The sequence below is a fragment of the Patella vulgata genome, chromosome 2, assembly GCF_932274485.2.
Source record: "Patella vulgata chromosome 2, xgPatVulg1.2, whole genome shotgun sequence".
NCBI lineage: Eukaryota > Metazoa > Mollusca > Gastropoda > Patellidae > Patella > Patella vulgata.
In genome coordinates this window covers 88,921,301-88,941,639 of record NC_065880.2, presented here as the reverse complement: position 1 = coordinate 88,941,639, position 20,339 = coordinate 88,921,301, and the positions used below count along the sequence as shown (strand labels likewise).

The 20,339-nt window shown below is 36.8% G+C and overlaps 1 protein-coding gene across 1 annotated transcript in view; it reads right to left on the bottom strand.

Annotated features, from left to right (window-relative positions):
* Positions 1–887: 887 nt before the first annotated feature.
* The window catches only part of LOC126810062 (uncharacterized), a 141,116-nt gene continuing 121,664 nt past the window's right edge, over positions 888–20,339 (bottom strand). Inside the window, exons 26-33 of the mRNA XM_050535012.2 lie at positions 16,687–16,806; positions 15,449–15,524; positions 14,161–14,284; positions 13,236–13,321; positions 11,736–11,832; positions 9,928–10,018; positions 9,432–9,542; positions 888–7,833 (exon numbers count right to left, since the gene is read on the bottom strand). Coding sequence (XP_050390969.2) covers positions 7,407–7,833; positions 9,432–9,542; positions 9,928–10,018; positions 11,736–11,832; positions 13,236–13,321; positions 14,161–14,284; positions 15,449–15,524; positions 16,687–16,806 — 1,132 coding nt within the window. The 3' untranslated portion in view covers positions 888–7,406. The remainder of the gene's footprint in view (positions 7,834–9,431; positions 9,543–9,927; positions 10,019–11,735; positions 11,833–13,235; positions 13,322–14,160; positions 14,285–15,448; positions 15,525–16,686; positions 16,807–20,339) is intronic.

The following is a 20,339-nucleotide window of genomic DNA, read 5'->3' as shown; positions in this document are numbered from 1 at the left end:
TTCCTTGCCAAGCCCTCTGTCCTGCACCACTGACATGATGAACTTTCTCAGCCAACACTGGAAATGAACCCTGGACCTGCAGTTCAGCGTGGCAACTTCTTACTCACTGAGCCACTGTGTCTCTCCACGAGTCACTGAGCCATTGTATTACTCACTGAGCCACTGTGTTTTCCCCACGAGTCACTGTGCCATTGTCTTACTCACTGAGCCACTGTGTTTTCCCCACGAGTCACTGTGCCATTGTCTTACTCACTGAGCCACTGTGTTTTCCCCACGAGTCACTGTGCCATTGTCTTACTCACTGAGCCACTGTGTTTTCCCCACGAGTCACTGTGCCATTGTATTACTCACTGAGCCACTGTGTTTTCCCCACGAGTCACTGTGCCATTGTATTACTCACAGAGCCACCATGGTTCCCCAGGAGTTACTGAGCCACCAGCTTACTCATGGAGCCACCATGGTGCCCCAGGAGTTACTGAGCCACCAGCTTACTCACTGAGCTATGACGGCTCCCCCACGAGTCCCTAGTCAGCCATCTTCCCAAAGCAACAACTGCGAGTTTCACAACATCTGGCTGTTGCTTGTTTACTTCACAATTCCCGAACTTATAGCTATGTTATCTACAGACATGAGAACAGTAGGTTGTGACATCACAACCTCCATGGAAACCTTGACATTGAATGAACCTTGAACTTTGCAACTCGATTATCACAGGTAGACATTTTAGCTTGAAAGCGCGAGACTTGGTATTTGCGACGATCGCTTGTACCCAATCGAAATTTGTGCCGCAATATGCAGGGTGTTACGTGAAGGCCTTGATAAGATGTACTTAGTTAAAGCGAGATCAAGCCTTCTATTGACAATGCTAGTCAGCAATAAAACAAACATTGTTCATAGTGTTCTTTATTTCAAATTCAATTAATTTAACTTCCATGAAGATGCTATAAAAAAATTGCAAGCTTGATTTGAAATCGTTGTAAGGCAAAACAAAATGTCGTGAATTGAAAAAAACAAAAAAACTAAACAAATTATTTAACAAAAAGCTCAATTAATTAAAAATAGTACACAACAATTCAACTAGTCTCGATCATACAGACTCATATAATAAACCATCTAGTCTTGATCATACAGACACCAACATTTAAAATTGTTTTAAAGATAATATCATAGAGGAACCAGTTGGACTATTTTCATTTGAAGTTTAATGTGTTGTGTGTTTTTTGGGGAGGAGAGGGTAGAGGTTGTGATATGAGGGGTGGAGGGCATCACACTCAAGGACAATGATTGGTGCAGAGAAGGGTGGGGGAACATGAGGTCAAACTCAAAGACCATGGTGTGCACTTGTCTTCATGAGAATGGGTGGTGTGCACTCGTCTTCATAAGCCTGGTTGGTGAAGGCATAGCATGGAACTATAAATATTTAGTTCTATAGTGAAGGGGAGGGAAGGAAAGATGAGCTCAAACACAAAGACCATGGTGTGCACTCGTCTTTAAAAGCCTGGTTGGTGCAGGGGAGGGTGGGGGAAGATAAGGTCAAACAAAAAAACCATGGTGTGCCCTTGTCCTCATTAGCCTAATTGGTGCTGGGGAGGGGAGGGGGAAGATGAGGTTGCACTCAAAAACCATGATGTGCCCTTGTCTTCGTTAGCCTGGTTGGTAAAGGGGAGGGTAGGGGAAGATAAGGTCAAACACGAAGACCATGGAGTGCACTCATATAAGAGAGAGAGAGAGAAATGGGGTTAAACAGTCCACTCGACACAAACAAGGTCATTTCAGGACTAACATGGTTTCATTTTATTTCAATATTTCGCTTGCGCGTAGGGGTCTTTAGCAGGGACAGGAAACCGGAGGACCCAGAGAAAACCCACGAGGTTGGACAGGCGACCCTTCTCCTTGTCACGTACAACCGGGGATTCAAAACCACGCCAGTTGACTCATAGACAGGCCTTATGATACAGCGTGCACGTGCTAACCATTCGGCCATCCAACCCCCCTACACTCATATAAAACGGGTAGGACGATTTACCCTCAGGGTTGATTTGGGTAAATGGAGCTACTGGTATTGATATCGGGAAAGAATAACATTTCCAACTGATGTGCTAGGCATTCAATTCTTATTTCTTCCATCATTTTCAATTTAGAGTCGTGTATTTTCAAATTAATTTCAATTTCCAAAGTTATGTTGTTTATTTTTTATGTATTTTCAGAAGAAGAAGACTAGTTTTCACTTAAGAGTCATGTCCTTTCAAATAAATTCTAATTTCAGATGAAGGAGACTAGTTGAATATTTACTATTCAATCTGATTAAAATACACATCTATATTTCGTTTAATTTTTTTTATACTTTTGATGGCCTATACTACATGAAGATCTGACTGGTTGTACTGGAAGGTCACATCAGGGGTCATACGAGTGGCTTTTGACTCAATGACATCATACATTGATTAACCCACAATTCTGTGCATTGCCATGCCAAAATCTCGCTGTAACAGACTGTTTCATTGGCTAATCCCTCACATCATCCAGAATGTGGGTTATATAACAACTCTTCCAGATCCTAGTGTAGTAAAGACAAGTAAAACGAAATTTTGAACTATAAAAAGACGATGTAGCATCTCTAGCACTCGGCAAACCTTGGCAGATTCCGGTACCGTACATCTAGCCTCGGCTGTATGACAGTAAGTGATATGTACCTACGCCTATACATTTGCGATGTGGCACCGGTTTACTTATAAGGGAAACTTGCCCGCGTTTAAAAAGAAGTTCTCAAAATTGCGTCGTTCGAAGAGTGTGTAGAATTTTCAGTGCAAATTTGTCCTTGTCTAAAGAAAATCGGATAAACTTGAAAGAAAAACAGCTTCAAACTTTGAAAATGCGTGATCAATGACGTCATTGGTCGTCATGGACAACGCCATTGTAATCCGGAAACTTGAAAGTAGTTCTAATGGCGGACTTTGTCATACAGTCGAGATTAGATGTAGGGTAGTGGAATCTGTTGAGGTTTGCTGAGTGGCATCTGTAGACAACAATAATACTAATGTACATGTATGTTCGTGACTACATGATTATTATAGACAAGAGTTATCTTCTATATTGATAAGTTGTAATTTAGTTCCAGTTGAATAAAACGTGGTCTGATTCAATTCGTATGGTTAATTTCGAAAAGTGTAGAAACTGTCCCTTGGCCATCTAAGTCTACAGATGAAACGAAATAGGATCTGTGTTTTAACGAGATTGTTTAATACTAGAATAATACAAGATTGCACTGATGTACCCGCATCACGTTTATATACTAAATAAGCTAACATTTCTACATCCTTAAAGGAGCATTATGGGAGATTAGATAAAGAGCTGACAGTTCCCGCTATAATAGTTCAAAAAAAGATAACGTAAATAGAATATGCTGAAAATTTCAGTCAAATTACTCAACTCTGAACCAAAATATTAGCAATTTAATTTTTGGCTTAGGCTTCGATCATCATTACTAAAGTCGGTATGATAAAAAACTAAGTCTCGATTATCCATCTTTACGTTTAATTATTTTTCAAAAAATGTATTCTAATCTGCTAAATATCGCAGGCTAGCGATGGTATCAAGAGTTTATTATGGTCTGGATAGGTTAATGAATGTCTAATTAATAGTTTATATAACATTTGAGGCCTAAAGAAAGACCTGCAATAGGCAGATTTAGCTTTTGCATAATGTATGTTAAATATTTTAGATAACATTTCCGGACTATCACTTGTCATTTGACCCTATGATGGTTGTGTTCAATATTACTAGACAGAGTAATTTAACATGTCACAAGACACATGTCACCAGTTTTACAGATGTCATGTAAATCATATCAACAAAATGAATAGCTCTATAAAATATAAACTCAGAAATAAGCCACTGAACCAGGGTTATCATTTTAAATACTGCCAGCAGGTCATTTTTTTTGATGGATTTCCTTTAATTTAGATTAGCAAAATATACCAATTTTTACCATTATCACAATCTTTTTATATTCTGAATCACCAGAGAGAGAGAGAGAGAGAGAGAGAGTGAGAGAGAGAGAGAGAGAGAGAGAGCGAGCAGTATTTCAAGTGGTATACATTCGAAAGAGTTAAACTAATTTACCCTTTATGTACAGACATGTTCATTTTGTTACAAAGCTGAGAGTACTGAACAGTTCCAAGATAAATAACAGAATGTTAGGAGCAATAATACTGAACAACATGTGATACGCAACTAAATACCCTTTGTTAATAAAACAAAACAAAAACAAACTGAAAATAATATAATAAATACTACTAAAATAATACGGTAACAAAAGTCATTTAGGTAGATTAAATTATGTACAAATAAACGTGTCTTTAAGACATCTAAAATAAAAATACTAATAGAAAATTAAAGCATGGTATAATAATATATGTTTTCAGCCTTTCTAATACACATCTATATTCATTAGTAGGCCTATATAATCAATAGTAGACTCGACAGACTGGTTATCTCCCTTATATCGATCGGATAGGACAAAAAAACGAAGTTGTCATGTAAACATTTATAATATAGATCAGTGGTCCTCAACATTTTTTAGCAAACGATTGGCACACCTCGGAACACATGAAAAAATAGCGGCACACCTGGTTAAATATATATGAAAAATATTGAAATTTTGCAGAATAAAACATGGCAAGTCATAGATGGCATACAACCGTAGACACAGACTAGTCATAGACACATAGAATGACTCAAACTAAATAAAGAACAACACAGCTATGAACTTACTTTATTGCAGTGTTTCTAATTTCATCAGTCAAATAGCTGGCATCTGTGGTGAGAAATTTTCTTAGTGTGCCGTTTAAAATTTCGCGGCACACTTAGGAAGATTTCGCGGCACACCGGTTGAGAACCACTGATATAGATCTATAATCATAAGTACGGTACAAGCCAGTTATCTCCCTTTTTGCGTTGAAAGGGTCAATCACACTGGAGCCCCCGTTTCACACATCACGTTTGTATATGTTATAGGCCCTACTATTAAAACAGTTCTAGTGAATGTATGGTCAGGGCTTTCAATTCAAAATATTGCCAGTCAGTTAATGTTGACCTATTTTGTTTACTTTGAATAAGCAAGATTTTTTAAACAAAAATATCACATGGTAATTTTTAGCATTAACCAAATTTTGTATACATATATTTATAAATCTAACAGTATTTACAGCATACTGTTCAATTAAACTGAAATAAGAGCCCAGGCCCCGAGTTCAAATAACATTCTCAGACTAAAGTCGGTACGATAAAAAACAACGTCTTGATTATCCATTTTTACGTTTAATTATTTTACAAAAAATGTATTCCAATCCGCTAAATATATCGCAGGCTAGCAATGGCATCAAGAGTTAATTATGGTCTGGATAAGTTAATTAATGTCTAATTAAGAGTTTATATAACATTTAAGGCCTAAAGAAAGACCTGCAATAGGCTGATTTAGCTCTTGTATAATGTATGTTTATGTTAAGAATTTATTCAACTTTCAATCACAGTTTATGAGAAATATCTTTGATCCAGAAACATAAAAATCTGCACATAGTTTCTTAATGATGTATTTGATACATTAAAAGGTTTTATAAAGGGCTATATTTTAGTTAAAATAAGGCCAACAATTCTGAGTAAATTCTTAACTTAAGTCTGAGAGTGTTTTGTGAAACCGAGCCCAGAGATGTTCACCTAACTTCATGATTTTCCACTGATCATTCTCTCCTCTGACTAGACCCTGACTATGCTCTGACTAGACTCTGACTAAGCTCTGACTAGACCGTTTTTTCGTTTTTATGCTGTGCTAAACAGTTTAATAACATAAACTGACAGGGAAAGTTCTAGAAGTCTTTTTTGTTTTACATAAATCAACCCAAGGTCCATTAGCTAACAAATATAACGGATGTTCTGAAATCAAAGTAACCGTGATCAAGAAATGCAGAATAAAGTACTTCTTTGAGAGGCATTAAGTAATTGAACAGTGACAGGCTAAAAAGTATTTATGGAATAACAATTACTGGTTTATTAACGTGCAATGTTTCGACGATGATACTCTCATCTTTCCGTCTTAAACAGCCCAGTAGGAGGGAGAGAGAAATGGGGTTTAACGTCCACTTGACACAAACTAGGTCATTTCGGGACTAACACATGGTTCAATTTTATTTCAATAATTCGCTTGTGTGTAGGGGTCTTTAGCAGTGGGAGGAAACCCGTGGACCCGGAAAAAAACACACGGGGTTGGACAAGCGACCCTACTCCTTCTTTGTCATGTACAACCGGGGAATCGAAACCACTCCAGTTGACACAATGACAGACCTTATGATACAACGCACACACGATAACAATTTAGCCATCCAACGCCCCCAGCCAGATATGAAATGAGGTTTAATGTCCTACTGTTCTGCACCGACTGGGCTAATGAAAACGGGCATACGCCATACAGTGTGCTATGAGAGAAATATTGCCCGGACGGCAGTGATATGGCCTACACTTATATCGAATTCCAACTGCACACATGCTAACCATACGGCCATCCAACCCCCCAATTTTTTTTCCATATAACTCTTGTAATTAATTTAATGTGTTCAATTACTAGATGCTGTTTAAACAGTAAACATGGCAGATTTTTAAGCTGTACATAAACAAAATTCTTACATTTCAAAACAAATATATCTTTTTAACTTCCCTTTAAAAGAGAAACTAATCTTACTCAACTCCACACATCAATAATCAGAAAATAATAACAAAAAAAAAGCTTAAAAAATACTTGATAGAACATAGTTCATCTATTTCAACCATTATTTACTAATATCCCTACATTATTTCTTCATATGTAAACCATCAACCAATCAAATTACATATTACATCATTAACCAATTAAGTAACCAATCAAAATACATTATGGCGTTAACCAATAAAATATAAACATTATGCATATTTAACCAATCAAATTCACATTATTCACAAAATCGTCATCCAATTGAAGTTCGTCAGGATATATATTTAATCAATGAAACAAGGTCACATATCTAAACCAATCAAATGTTCATAGAATATCAGCAACCAATCATATCATATGATACATATTTAAATAATATCATTAACCAATTATATCATATGATACATATTTAAATAATATCATTAACCAATCAAATCATAATTCAATTGTAATGATAAATCATTGACCAATCAAATCAGTATTTAACTGTAATGATAAACCATTGACCAATCAAATCAGTATTTAATTGTAATGATAAATCATTGTCCAATAAAATCATTATTTAATTGTAATGATAGATCATTGTCCAATAAAATCATTATTTAATTGTAATGATACATCACTGACCAATCAAATTACATGTTTATATGTCTTTAGCAAATCATCACAATTGATCTGATTCAGGGGTAACGGCCACATCATACAATTCATCATTGTCTTCGTCATCGATATATATCATACAACTATTGTCTATTTCATCTTCTGAATACACAACTTTCATCACATGACCTTCCGTGTCGGTTTCAACACCGATAGAACTAGGTGTCGTTGCCGATATGCTGCACTGGGACGCCGTTGTCGTTCCCGCGAACTGATTAATCAATTCTTCCGAGAACGATCGTTCCTGTTGAGCTAAATGGGAGACAACTGTGACAGATTCCTCCGTCGCATTATCTGGCGTGCTTGGTTCTCCATCATAAAAATCGAAACTGGATTGTTCACCTAAGTCTATATATGGAACATCTTTAGTAGCTCGGATTATCCTGGCACAATAAATATCATCAACATCTATTTCATCATGGTCATTCTCCCTGGATAATCAAAAATAACAGGGATTAACAAAAACCTGGGAATATAAATTACAATACTATAGATGTTAAATTCTGCTCCGAACTGGGCTAATGAAGACAGGCATTCACCATACAGTGTGCTATGAGGGAAATTTGCCCAGACTACGGCCAGGGCCCTTGAGAGAAAAAACTGTGTTGTGGCGAGAACTTTTTTGACCCTCCCCACCCTCCAACACTAGTCATATCTAGATGATTCACTAGCAGATTGCGATAAAGCGAAAAATTTTGTACATACTCAAATAAGCTTCAAAGGAACAATAAAAAATTCATGCATAATTGCCCATTTCTATTTTGAACTTTGATATTCATGGGCCTCATAGACTCTTATGGGCCCAGGGGCGGTGTACCGGCTGCACCCCCCTTGCATGAGGCCTGGCCTTGGCCAACTCTTAATTTCGAATTCCAACCGACAAGGATTCTGTTACGTGCATGACAATGAGTAAACAAGACCTCAGTTTTATGTCCCATCCGAAAGACTATACATTGAGAGGTCCTACATCAAGCACCCCTGACAAGGTGGAACCACACTGTAAAAACCTGATGAACTTTTTCTGCATCGGAATCGAACATGGAACCTCCTGGTTAGCGAGCCATGGTCTTACTCACTAATCCACCACGGCAGCTCATAACATGAATTACAATATACATGTTATGTAAATTTGTTATATATAGAGATTTTCCGACGCGGTTTCCCCTTGTCACTTGTGACAAGGACAGCTGTCTAGTCCTTCAGATGATACGAAAAACCAAGGTCCCATGTATAAATTGGAATGCACGTAAAAGATCCCCTGGCAGTTGGAATTCGATATAAGAGTAGGCAATAGTGCCGCTGCCCGGGCAAAATTTCCCTCATAGCACACTGTATGGCGTATGCCCGTCTTCATTAGCCCAGTATAGGAGCAGAACAGTAGGACATTAAACCCCATTTCATTTCATTTTATTGTTATATATATATATATATAGAGAGAGAGAAATGGGGCTTAACGTCCACTCGACACAAACCATGTCATTTCGGGACTAACACATGGTTCAATTTTATTTCAATTATTCATTTGCACGTAGGGATCTTTAGCCGTATTACAGCTCGTATTTCTCAATAAGTTCATATTGGACCACTTTCTGTCGAAAAAGCAGGAAAACGGATTTGCAAAATTTACACAGGGCATTTCATTTTGAACCCTTCTACACCTATGTATATAAATGGTGTAAGTTACAAGCCAGGGAAGAGAAACTTCGCCACTTGACTCAATGACAGACTTTATGATCCAAATCATACACGTTAAATCATAAGGCCCCCCTCTACACCCCACCTCCCACTTCAGATATAAACTGTGGAAGTTACCTATTATAAATAGCTACAGCAACATTAGCCCCCCCCCCCCAACACCCCCACCTCGGATGTAAACTGTGGAAGTTACCAATTATAAATAGCTACAGCAACATTAGCGCCCCCCACCCCCACCTCGGATACAAACTGTGTAAGTTACATATTACAAATAGCTACAGCAACATTAGCCACCCCCAACACCACCACCTCGGATATAAACTATATAAGTTACCTATTAAAAATAGCTACAGCAACATTAGCAGGATGAGGAATTGGTAAAGGTATTTCTAATTTATCAAAAACGCGAACTTCGTACGGTATCTTCCACGGGCATTGTCTTTCTCTACAATAAAAATATCGTCAAAATTCATAAACATCAAATATCTGGCCCCGAGTTCACAAAGCATTTCCAGACTTCAGTTAAGAATTTTCTCAACTTTCAATCACTGTTTAAGAGAAATATCTTTGATCCAGAAACAAAACTTTGTACACAGTTTCTTATTGATGTATCTGATACATTCAAACAACAAAATTATTATAAAGGGCTATATTTTAGTTAAAATAAGGCGAACAGTTTTGAGTAAATTCCTAACTTAAGTCCAATAATATTTCGTGAATTCAGGGCCAGTACTCAGAGAAAAGTGAATAAGAAATAAAGATTAAAATACAAGGTGCTAAATCTAATTGAAATTTGATACTCTGAGAAAAGAAAGTATGGAATGATTTACCTTGGTGTACCGAATCTTGTCGTATGAATCAATCTTTGTGTTGGATTAAAATATCCTCCATCTAAATACGGTGGTTTCACATCTACATTGGCTACAGAATATACAAAAATATCATATTAACGTCATTTAAATACTGTGGATTCATATCCACATTAGCTCCACAATAATATTATATCAAAGATGCATTATGTAAGATTTAGATAAAGAGCTTGTCGTTCACGCTATAATAGTGAAAAAAAAAAATAGATAATGAAAAAGGAATAATAATATGTTGAAAATTTCAGTCAAATTACTTCATTCTGAGCGATGTTAGTCTCAATTGTCATTAGTATTGTTGTTGTGATAATAAACAAAGACACGGTTATTGATTTTTTAATTTAATAATTAAATGAAATGAAATGAAATGAAATGGGGTTTAACGTCCTACTCTTCTGCACCTAACCTGGGCTAATTGAAGACGGGCATACGCCATACAGTGTGCTATGAGGGAAATTTTGCCCGGGCAGCGGCGCTACGGCCTACTCTTATATCGAATTCCAACTGCCAAGGGATCTTTTACGTGCACGCCAATGTGTACACGGGACCTCGGTTTTTCGTCCCATCCGAACGACTAGGCAGCTGTCCTTGTCAGGCCCTCCTTTCTGCATCACTGACAAGGGGGAAACCACGCCGGAAAATCGAGATGAACTTTCTCGGCCAATGCAGGGATCGAACACCCGACCTCCAGGCTAGCGAGCCAGCGCCTTACCCACTTAGCCACGTGATCCCCGAATTTAATAATTAACTGGTAATCGTGTTTAAATCCGTTGAAAAACAAACCCATCCAATCATCTAGAGAGTTGATCATAAGTCTATTTAATGATAGGTTCCCAGAAAAGATAGGTTCCCAGAAAAGTATTTATCGGGTGGTTATTTCCAAGAAAAGTATGGCAATTTTGGTATTGATGGAAAGTAGAGATATCCAATCTTACTAGAAAGATACTGGATTCCCTGAAAAACACTCATGGAGCGTATACAGGACAAAAATGTCAGGGTTCCGCTAATTGACAGCCCGACGATTAGGAATATCTGCACACATGACGTCAAAGGTTGCACATGGAGATTGAGCACTTGATGTACATGTTGATAAACTTTATGAAGAGTTAGACATACAACACTTTCTTAGATAAAAATCACGGAAAAAGACGCGGGCAGTGGATAATCCAAGAAATTAATTAGGATTCAATATTTGTAATAAATAGTCAGCGATTAAAGACAACATCGTCTTGTGTATGCAATGAATTCTCCTCCGACTTCGCACCTGTAAGTCATGTGACACAAACATGACCTCTTTTGGTTGATTTTTTTTATAGCCTGGGTATGCAATTGCAATCTTTTGAGAAGGATTTGAAGCAAAATTATGATAATCCGAGAATTTAATTAGGCTTTGATATTTGTAATAAATAGTCTGCGATTAAAGACAACATTGTCTTGTGTATGCAATGAATTCTCCTCCGAGAGAGAGCGGTAAGTCACGTGACACAAACATGACCTCTTTTGATTGATTTTTTTATAGCCAGGGTATTCCTTGACAATTACAATGTTTTGAGAAGGATTTGAATTAAATTTATGATAAATTAATTAGTTTGAATGTTTTTAGGCCAAATATATCATCAAATCACCCAGTTTGTACGCAGGAATGTATCTTTAATGATTTATGTAACATTTGAGGGCAAACAAAAGTTTTGTATTAGGCAAATTTAACTCTTACATAAGGCAAGACTTACCAAGCTACTAGATTACTGAGAGTAATGTTTAATTAAACCAACCTGTTGGTGCGTGTATCGCTGTGACGACATCTAAATCATCGTAAACATGGGCTGTAGCCAACATCTGAACGTAACGAGATAAATTTAAATGTTCCACCTGTAAAATATGATATAAATATTCTTATTTCAATTCTTATTCCAATATGAAGAATTGTATCCTACAGAAATTAATCATTTAAAACATTTAGCTAGTATAACAGAAGGACGGGAGAGAGAGAGAAATGGAGTTTAACGTCCACTCGACACAAACTAGGTCATTTCGGGACTAACATATAGTTTAATTTTATATCCATAATTCGCTTGCACATAGAGGTCTTTAGTAGTGGGAGGAAACCAGAGGACCCGGAGAAAACCCTAGAGGGTGGACAGGCGACCCTACTCCTTGTCACGTACAACCGGGGATTCGAAACCACGCCAGTTGACTCAATGACAGGCCTTATGATAAAGCGCGCACATGCTAACCATTCAGCTATCCACCCCCCACAGAAGAACGGACGAATAGACATTTAAAATAACTAACAGAATATTGATTGGACAGTGTTAACAGTAATGGACAGGTAGACATTTTAATTAGCTAACAGAATATTTGAATATTGGACAGGTTGAAGCAAATGGAGAGAGAGAGAAAGAGAGAGAGAGAAAGAGAGAGAAAGAGAGAGAGAGAAAGAGAAAGAGAGAGAGAGAAAGAGAGAGAGAGAAAGAGAGAGAGAGAGAGAAAGAGAGAGAGAAAGAGAGATCAGTTTATGGTCAGTTCAGTAGATCAAACATTTTAATCAGCTACCCGAATAATGGAAATGGAATTTTATGGAATGTGGTTTAACGTCCTACTGTTCTGTTCCCACTGGTCTAATGAAAACTAGCATATACGCCATACAGTGTGCTATGAGGGAAATTTTGCCCGGATAGCGGCACTATGGCTTACTCTTATATCGAATTCCATGTCTCATCTGTATAGATTATAATGTTCATCAACTAATATATGTTTGTATTTTATTAACGACCACTCGGAGATGAACATACCATGCATGAATCCTTCTGTTCACTCGACTGTCAATATCTATGGTTAAACAAATAGAGTTGGGACTCTTTGTTACCATATCTTATCCTTAATGCCATCGGGTGCAAAAACTTGTGAATTCATTTTAATTCATGGGCTATTCTAGTGGCATCATTTTTGCCATTATTTAAATCAGTCTTAAAATGCTCAATTTATTTAATCAGAACATATTTGTGTCTTCTGAAGTTATTTGTGGGATTGGAGGAATTCAATCAAACATTGCCTTCATTAAAAGAACAAATACAAAATCTTTCTTCATTCAAAAAGGAAGCTTTAATAATGTGTCAGGGGAAATAACTCTGCATGAAGGACTATTTCTTCACATTATCTCCCCTTACACCACAGCCCTGTTTAAATTGCAAAAAAGCACAACCATTACCCTTATTATGATATCACCCATGGTGGAAGTGGATGTAAAAATCTAGTAACGAACAAACCATTACCTTTAGCTCAAAACTATTATCTGTTTCTTCTAGAGGTACTAGAAAGGCTTTAGAGAATGTATCACTCAGTTTTTTACATGCTAACCCTGAAAACATGAATAAGAGAACATTAAAACATCTTTATTTATTTCTACAAAAACACAAGATTAAATGATACCCGGATTACAGTGTATATAGAATATCTTTATTTATTTCTACAAATGACTCCATCACAGGAAGAGAGAGAGAGAGAGAGACATTGGGTTTAACGTCCACTCGACACAAACTACGTCATTTCGGGACTAACATATGGTTCAATTTTATTTCATTAATTCGCTTGTGCGTAGGGGTCTTTAGCAGTGGGAGGAAACCGGAGGACCCGGATAAAACCCACGAGGTTGGACAGGCGACCCTACTCCTTGTCACATACAACCAGGGATTCGAAACCACAACATGTGACTCAATGACAGACTTATGATACAGCACGCACATGCTAACCATTCAGCCATCCAACCCCCCTCCATGACGTGGGGTTGGATGGCCGAATGGTTAGCGTGTGTGCGTGGTATTATAAGGTTTGTCATTGAGTCAACTGGCGTGGTTTCCATTCCAAGGAGTAAGATCTAATGAAGATGGACATATGTCATGCGATCTGCTATGAGGGAAATTTTACCCAGACAGCGGCGCTCCAGCCAGCTATTATTTTGAATTCCAACTGTCAAGGGTTCTTTTACATGCACGTCAATGTGTACACATTCCCATCCGAATGACTCAATGCTATTCCTGCCAGGCCACTCCCTCCTGCACCACAGACAAGAGGAATCCATTCCAGAAAATTCCCAGGAACTTTCTCGGCCAACACCTGTATCAAACCTATGACGTCCTAGTTAACGAGCCCACGTCTTATTCACTGAGCCACCAGAACGCAAAAACAACCAACACATACCTTTCCAATCACGATATAATAAATGTTGCGATTCCCAAAATTCCTCTTCAGTTGATTGGAGGCGTTTGATCACATGATCTGGGTAAAATCCTTCCAGTAATTTGGCTGTATATAATATCGTTAACTGAAATTATATAAAATAATATTCGTTTTGAACATCCATCAGGGGGTCAAAATCTCAAAAGAACGTTAACTGAAATTTAAGAAAAAAATCCTGTATTGATCATTGATGGGGCAAAACTATCAAATATTCAATCCCCACCCTGCTTGACTTGATGCTTTTTCAACCCTCTGTCTTGTATGATTGTTAATTGAGAAACCTAAGAACCTTTATTGCCCATCAGTTAAGAATTTGTGTGCACTGCGGATTTCAGTAAGGGAGAATGTTGTTGTTGTTCTTAATGTTTAACGTCCTCTTCCACTGAAGGTGATATCGCAGACAAGTCTTATTTTTCATTTTTATTATCTTGGTACAGGGGCCCCTATCTCCAAGCCACATACACTCACACCAGGGATCGAAACCACATCCGCAAGCCAGAGGTGACCCGCCAGCTAAAGGTCGAAGCGCGGCACTCTAGACCACTAGGCCATCCCAACCCCACTTAAGGGAGAATATGAACGCTTATAACATTTATAATTATTCTTTCATTAATCTAAGAGACATTTAAGAAAAAACAAAAACAACATTGCACAAATATGAATAAGCAACATATAGTCAATATATATCTACTGATTTTGGTTGTCATTCATAGAGTTCAAAATATCTAAATCAAACCCTTCAGCATCAATGAGATTTTTCTCAATGATAAAGGGCCACAACTCTGACAGTAGTTATCGGAAATGGATAATATCCTCTGTCTTATGAATATATTTCTATGAGAGAGAGAGAGAGAGAGAGAGAGAGTTTAATCTCCACTCAACACAAACTAGGTCATTTTGGGACTAACATAGGGTTCAATTTTATTTCAATAATTCGCTTGTGCGTAGGGATCTTTAGCAGTGGGAGGAAACCCGAGGACCCGGAGAAGACCAACGAGGTTGGACAGGCAACCCTACTCCTTGTCACGTACAACTGGTGATTTGAATCCATGTCAGCTGACCTTATGATACAGCGTTCACGTGCAAACCATTCGGCCATCCAATCTGCTCCAGCTGGATGAGGGTGAAAACAATATATTATATGACCACAATTCAATGTTGTCAAATAATATCTTCATGGCAATAACAGAGGTTTTTTCTTAACTATTATTGATGAGAAGGGGAAAGGGATAGGGGTAGAGTTTTATACCTTTAAATCTCCTTGCGGTAATTTGATTCTTCTCTGTAAATCAGGATAAAGTCCTGTATATAATTTTCTCTCTCTCCTGGAAATAATAAATAAATAATAAAATACAATGGTGGACAGTAGTATCCATGTTCATACAAAATGACACGTTTACAGAAGCTATGTCAGAGATTTGAGTCAAAAAATTTTCATTCCAAGCAAGTTTCAGCAACGGCAAAATTCAGCAATGCAAGTATTGAAGTTTTGATTCCAATGTATCCAAGCGTAATATTTAATTGGTGTCAGCACTAAAAAAACACTAAGATTTTATTAAGAGGCCACTCCCATTAAGCGGTCAGTCCTGCAAATTCACTTGAGTGGCTGCTTAATACAGATTCTACTGTAAATAAAATAAAGAATAAAATAGAATAAAATATATCTGTACAAATGATATGAGAGGTAGGAGAATTCTGCCAAGGCAGCACAAAATGAAATGGGGTTTAAAGTCCTACTGTTCTGCTCCAGCTGGGCTAATGAAGACGAGCATATGGCATACAGTGTGCTATGAGGGAAATTTTGCCCAAGCCGCGGTAATACAGCCTACCCTTATATCGAACGTCAGAAAATCCAGATGAACTTTCTCGGCCAACACAGGGATCGAACACAGGACATCAAGGTTAGCGACGCAACCTCTTACTTACCGAGCCACCGCGACTCCCGCCCAGACAGCAATGTTTTCTCTCAATTTTATCTCCAAATGTCATGTGCATGTTTCATGTCAAAACTAGAGGGGATATCAAAATGTCCACTCAGTCCAATTTTTTTTCTAAGATACGATTTGTTGCCTTGCTCCTCAAATCTTCGCTAAGGGCAATTGAATAAAACCCATGTTTTGAATGAAGGATGCACCACAAAAGTTTTGAAATTTGTGACATTCTATTTTGAGAGAGAGAGAGAGAAAAGTCATTTCGGGACTAACATATGGTTCAATTTTATTTCAATAATTCGCTTGCACGTAGGGGGCTTTAGCAGTGGGAGGAAACCAGAGGACTCGGAGATAACCCATGAGGTTGGACAAGTGACCCTACTCCTTGTCACGTACAACCGTGGAATCAAAACCACACCAGTTGACTCAATGACAGACCTTATGATACAACGCCGATGCGTTCACCATTTGGCCATCCAACCCCACATTGTCTTTGATAAAATACAGTCTGTTAAAAGGCCTAAGGCCTGAAGTTATTAATTTTAACGATACTTACTCTTCAACTTTAGAGGTAAGATCTGTAACATATTGTAGCGTCTCCTGACATAACTTTTTATATACACCTTTCTCACTTATCTCCGCTGAAAATGGCTCAAAACATCGACGAACAAACTTCCTAAAAAATACAAATTATACAAAATTAAGATATATGAAGAATTAAATTTTTGTAGATTTTCTACGATAGAAATAAGTTTTCATTATTTTATAATAAAATGTGTAATGTCATCTAGTTATCATAATTTGAAACAATAACAAAAATAAATTGGATTAATTGTATTTGTTATGTATTGGTTGGGTATAAAATGTATTTGTTACGTTTTTGTTATGTATAAAGTGTATTGGTTGGGTATCAACTGCATTTGTTATGTTTTGTAATGTAAAATGTATTTGTTGTATTCATCTATATGTTAATTGCATTTGTTGCATTTGTTGCATTTGTCCTATTGGTAATGTATATATAACAAATATATTTGTATTTGCTATGTATATCTGTTATGTATATTTGCTATGTATATCTGTTATGTATATTTGCTATGTATTTTGTATGTTATGTATATATGATATGTATATCTGTTATGTATATTTGCTATGTATATCTGTTATGTATGTTGTATGTTATGCATGTTATGTAAATCTGTTATGTAAATCTGTTATGTATATCTGTTATGTATATCTGTTATGTATATATGTTATGTATATTTGTTATGTATATCTTTGTATGTATGTTGTATGCTATGTATATATGTTATGTATATCTCTGTATGTATGTATATCTGTTATGTATATCTACTATGTATGTTATGTATATCTGCTATGTATGTTGTGTGTTATTTTTGTCTGCTATGTGTATTTGTTATGTATGTTGCATGTCATGTATATTTGCTATGTATATCTGTTTTGTATATTGTATCTCTCTCTCTCTCTCTCTCTCTCTCTCTCTCTCTCTCTCTCTCTCTCTCAAATGGGGTTTATATACTTAACATCCTCTCAACTCAGTAATTTTATTAAGTGATGTAATTGATCCAGACATCTTAAATATAATCATTTAAGTTGATGATGTTTAATTCCCACAGTAATAAATCATCCTCCATGTTAAACTGTGAGACAGAGAGAGACAGAGTTAAAGAGCTGCTTGTAAATCACATGTTAAGAAGAACTGGGATGTTTTGTTGTTTACAAGTGGTAGACAATATGGCTACAATATTAACTCTCTGTAGTCTTCTTGTAAGCCTGGGGGTATCAACTAATAAAAATAACTAATATTATCATTTATATACCATATATAACTAAATAATCCATCTTTTATACACCATATATAACTCAATAATACAAACAGGGGCCATGGTGTTTAAGTGGGTAAGACGCTGGCTCGCTGGCCTGCAGGTTGCGGGTTTTCTCCAGGTGTTGGCTGACAAAGTTCAGCAAGGAGGGAGAGTCTGACAAGGCTAGCTATCTAGTCGTTTGGATAGTACGAAAAACTGAGGACTCATGTACACATTGGAGTTCACATAAAAAAATCCTCTTGCCAGTTGGAATTCAATATAAGAGTAGGCTATATTGTCGCTGTCAAGGCAAAATTTCCCTCATAGCACACTGTATGGTGTATGCACATCTTCATTAGCCCCACTTCAGTTATAAAACAAACAATTAACTATTCTGATATTTCCCAAAACAATTTTATAATAAATATATTCCTGGCTGATAAACACAAAAACAGAATATGGAACACAATTACTATTTTAATTAAAGCGACGTTTCGTTGAGGGTTCTCTCAACGTTTTCAAGCAAATGATAATGAAAATAATATACAGAAGGTTTATATACAAAAACAAGTAACAACTAATTAATCTTAATCAATAGGGAAACCATTTAATATAATAAATCAATCTCCGATATATGAATTAAAATGAAATGGGGTTTAACGTCCTGCTGTTCTGCTCCTATACTGGGCTAATGAAGACGGGCCTACGCCATACAGTGTGCTATGAGGGAAATTTTGCCCGGACAGCGGCACTATCGCCTACTCTTATATCGAATTCCAACTGCCAGGGGATCTTTTACGTGCATTCCAATATATACATGGGACCTCCGTTTTTCGTCTCATCTGAAGGACTAGACAGCTGTCCTTGTCAGGCCCTCCGTTCTGCACCACTGACAAAGGAAAACCACGTCGGAAAATCTGGATGAACTTTCTCGGCCAATGCAGGGATTGAACACCCGACCTCCAGGCTAGCGAGCCAGCGTCTTAACCACCTAGCCACCGTGGCTCCCAATCAATCTCCGATATAGGAATAAGAGCTTATGAAACCATATACACAAAATATATAACAACTAATTATACCCAATAAACTTTTTGGGGAAACCACTAATCATAGTAAAGTTACTCTCAACGAAACGAAACATTGGTTTAAAGCGATAATTTCATATTTTCTGAGAAAGTCAAAACATAATTTTTTCTATGTCTTTTGCTCAATAGGTTGTCAACTCACTATTATACGATGATAGGTATTATTCTCCATCTTAAAAATCATTTGACCCCGGAAATAATAACACAACTACCTCCCCCCCATGGAATAGCTATCTTCAAACGTTTGAATTTAAAGTTGAAAATGATATTTTTGCCAATTTCTCAACTGGAATTAGTGAATTATAGGATTAATAGGATTATTCTTTAACAAGGTAGGACTGTTTATAGATATCATCTTTTTTAAGGCTTTATTTTAATAAATTTTAAAAATATAACTTAAAAATATGAAATTGCAGCTTTAATTAAAATAATTATTATGTTCCATATTATACTTTTGTGTTTATTACCTATGTCAATTGCTAAATGCCGCTTAAAGAAGATATTTCTGGGGGGGTTTAATATTTTGTATTATTAGGGTAAATACAGTAATTTGACTGTCTCTACGATTAGGGTATTATTAGGGTAAATACAGTAATTTGACTGTCTCCATGATTAGCCATGTTTAATCTGTATAGATATCCATCATCGTTCCCCCCCTAGTCTCTCTAACTGACGACCAATTCCTCTACAAGTCAAATATTATTATAAATATTTCCTCTTTACCATCTTGAGTTTATTAAATATTGGAGTCCAGGCTTTTAGCAAATTAAAATTAAATGCTGTTTATGTCTTTATTGGTTGAAACTGAGACGGAGTTAAGAGGCTGGCTCATCCGTCTACATAATTATAGTCGAGTTCACCAATTTGGGAGAAAAAGAAAAAAATACATTCATAATACGTTCATAATAAAACAACTTTATGGATTTACTACTTCTTGGTTTATTCACAGGAGTCTGATCTTCTATCCGAATAATATGCATACACCATGCCCAACCAGACAAAATAAAATAAAAAAGAACAGGAATGCAATGCCTGTTGAAGCCTCGATTTTAACTTCTCTTGCTTCGGCTCGGTTTTATTCAACAATTCGTAATGTCAAGCAATTTAACCTCTGCCGATTCACTCAGATATGTTTTTTCTTCAATCTAGTTGTTTTGATTTGCATAAATACTCGCACAAATCAGTATCAGTGCCACCTGTTTCCAATATTTACATTATTTTTGTTCATTTCCATTTCGTCATCGACGCCATGCACTGACGTTTTCTTGTGGGGAGACCTATATTTCAAGTTTCCTCAAAAT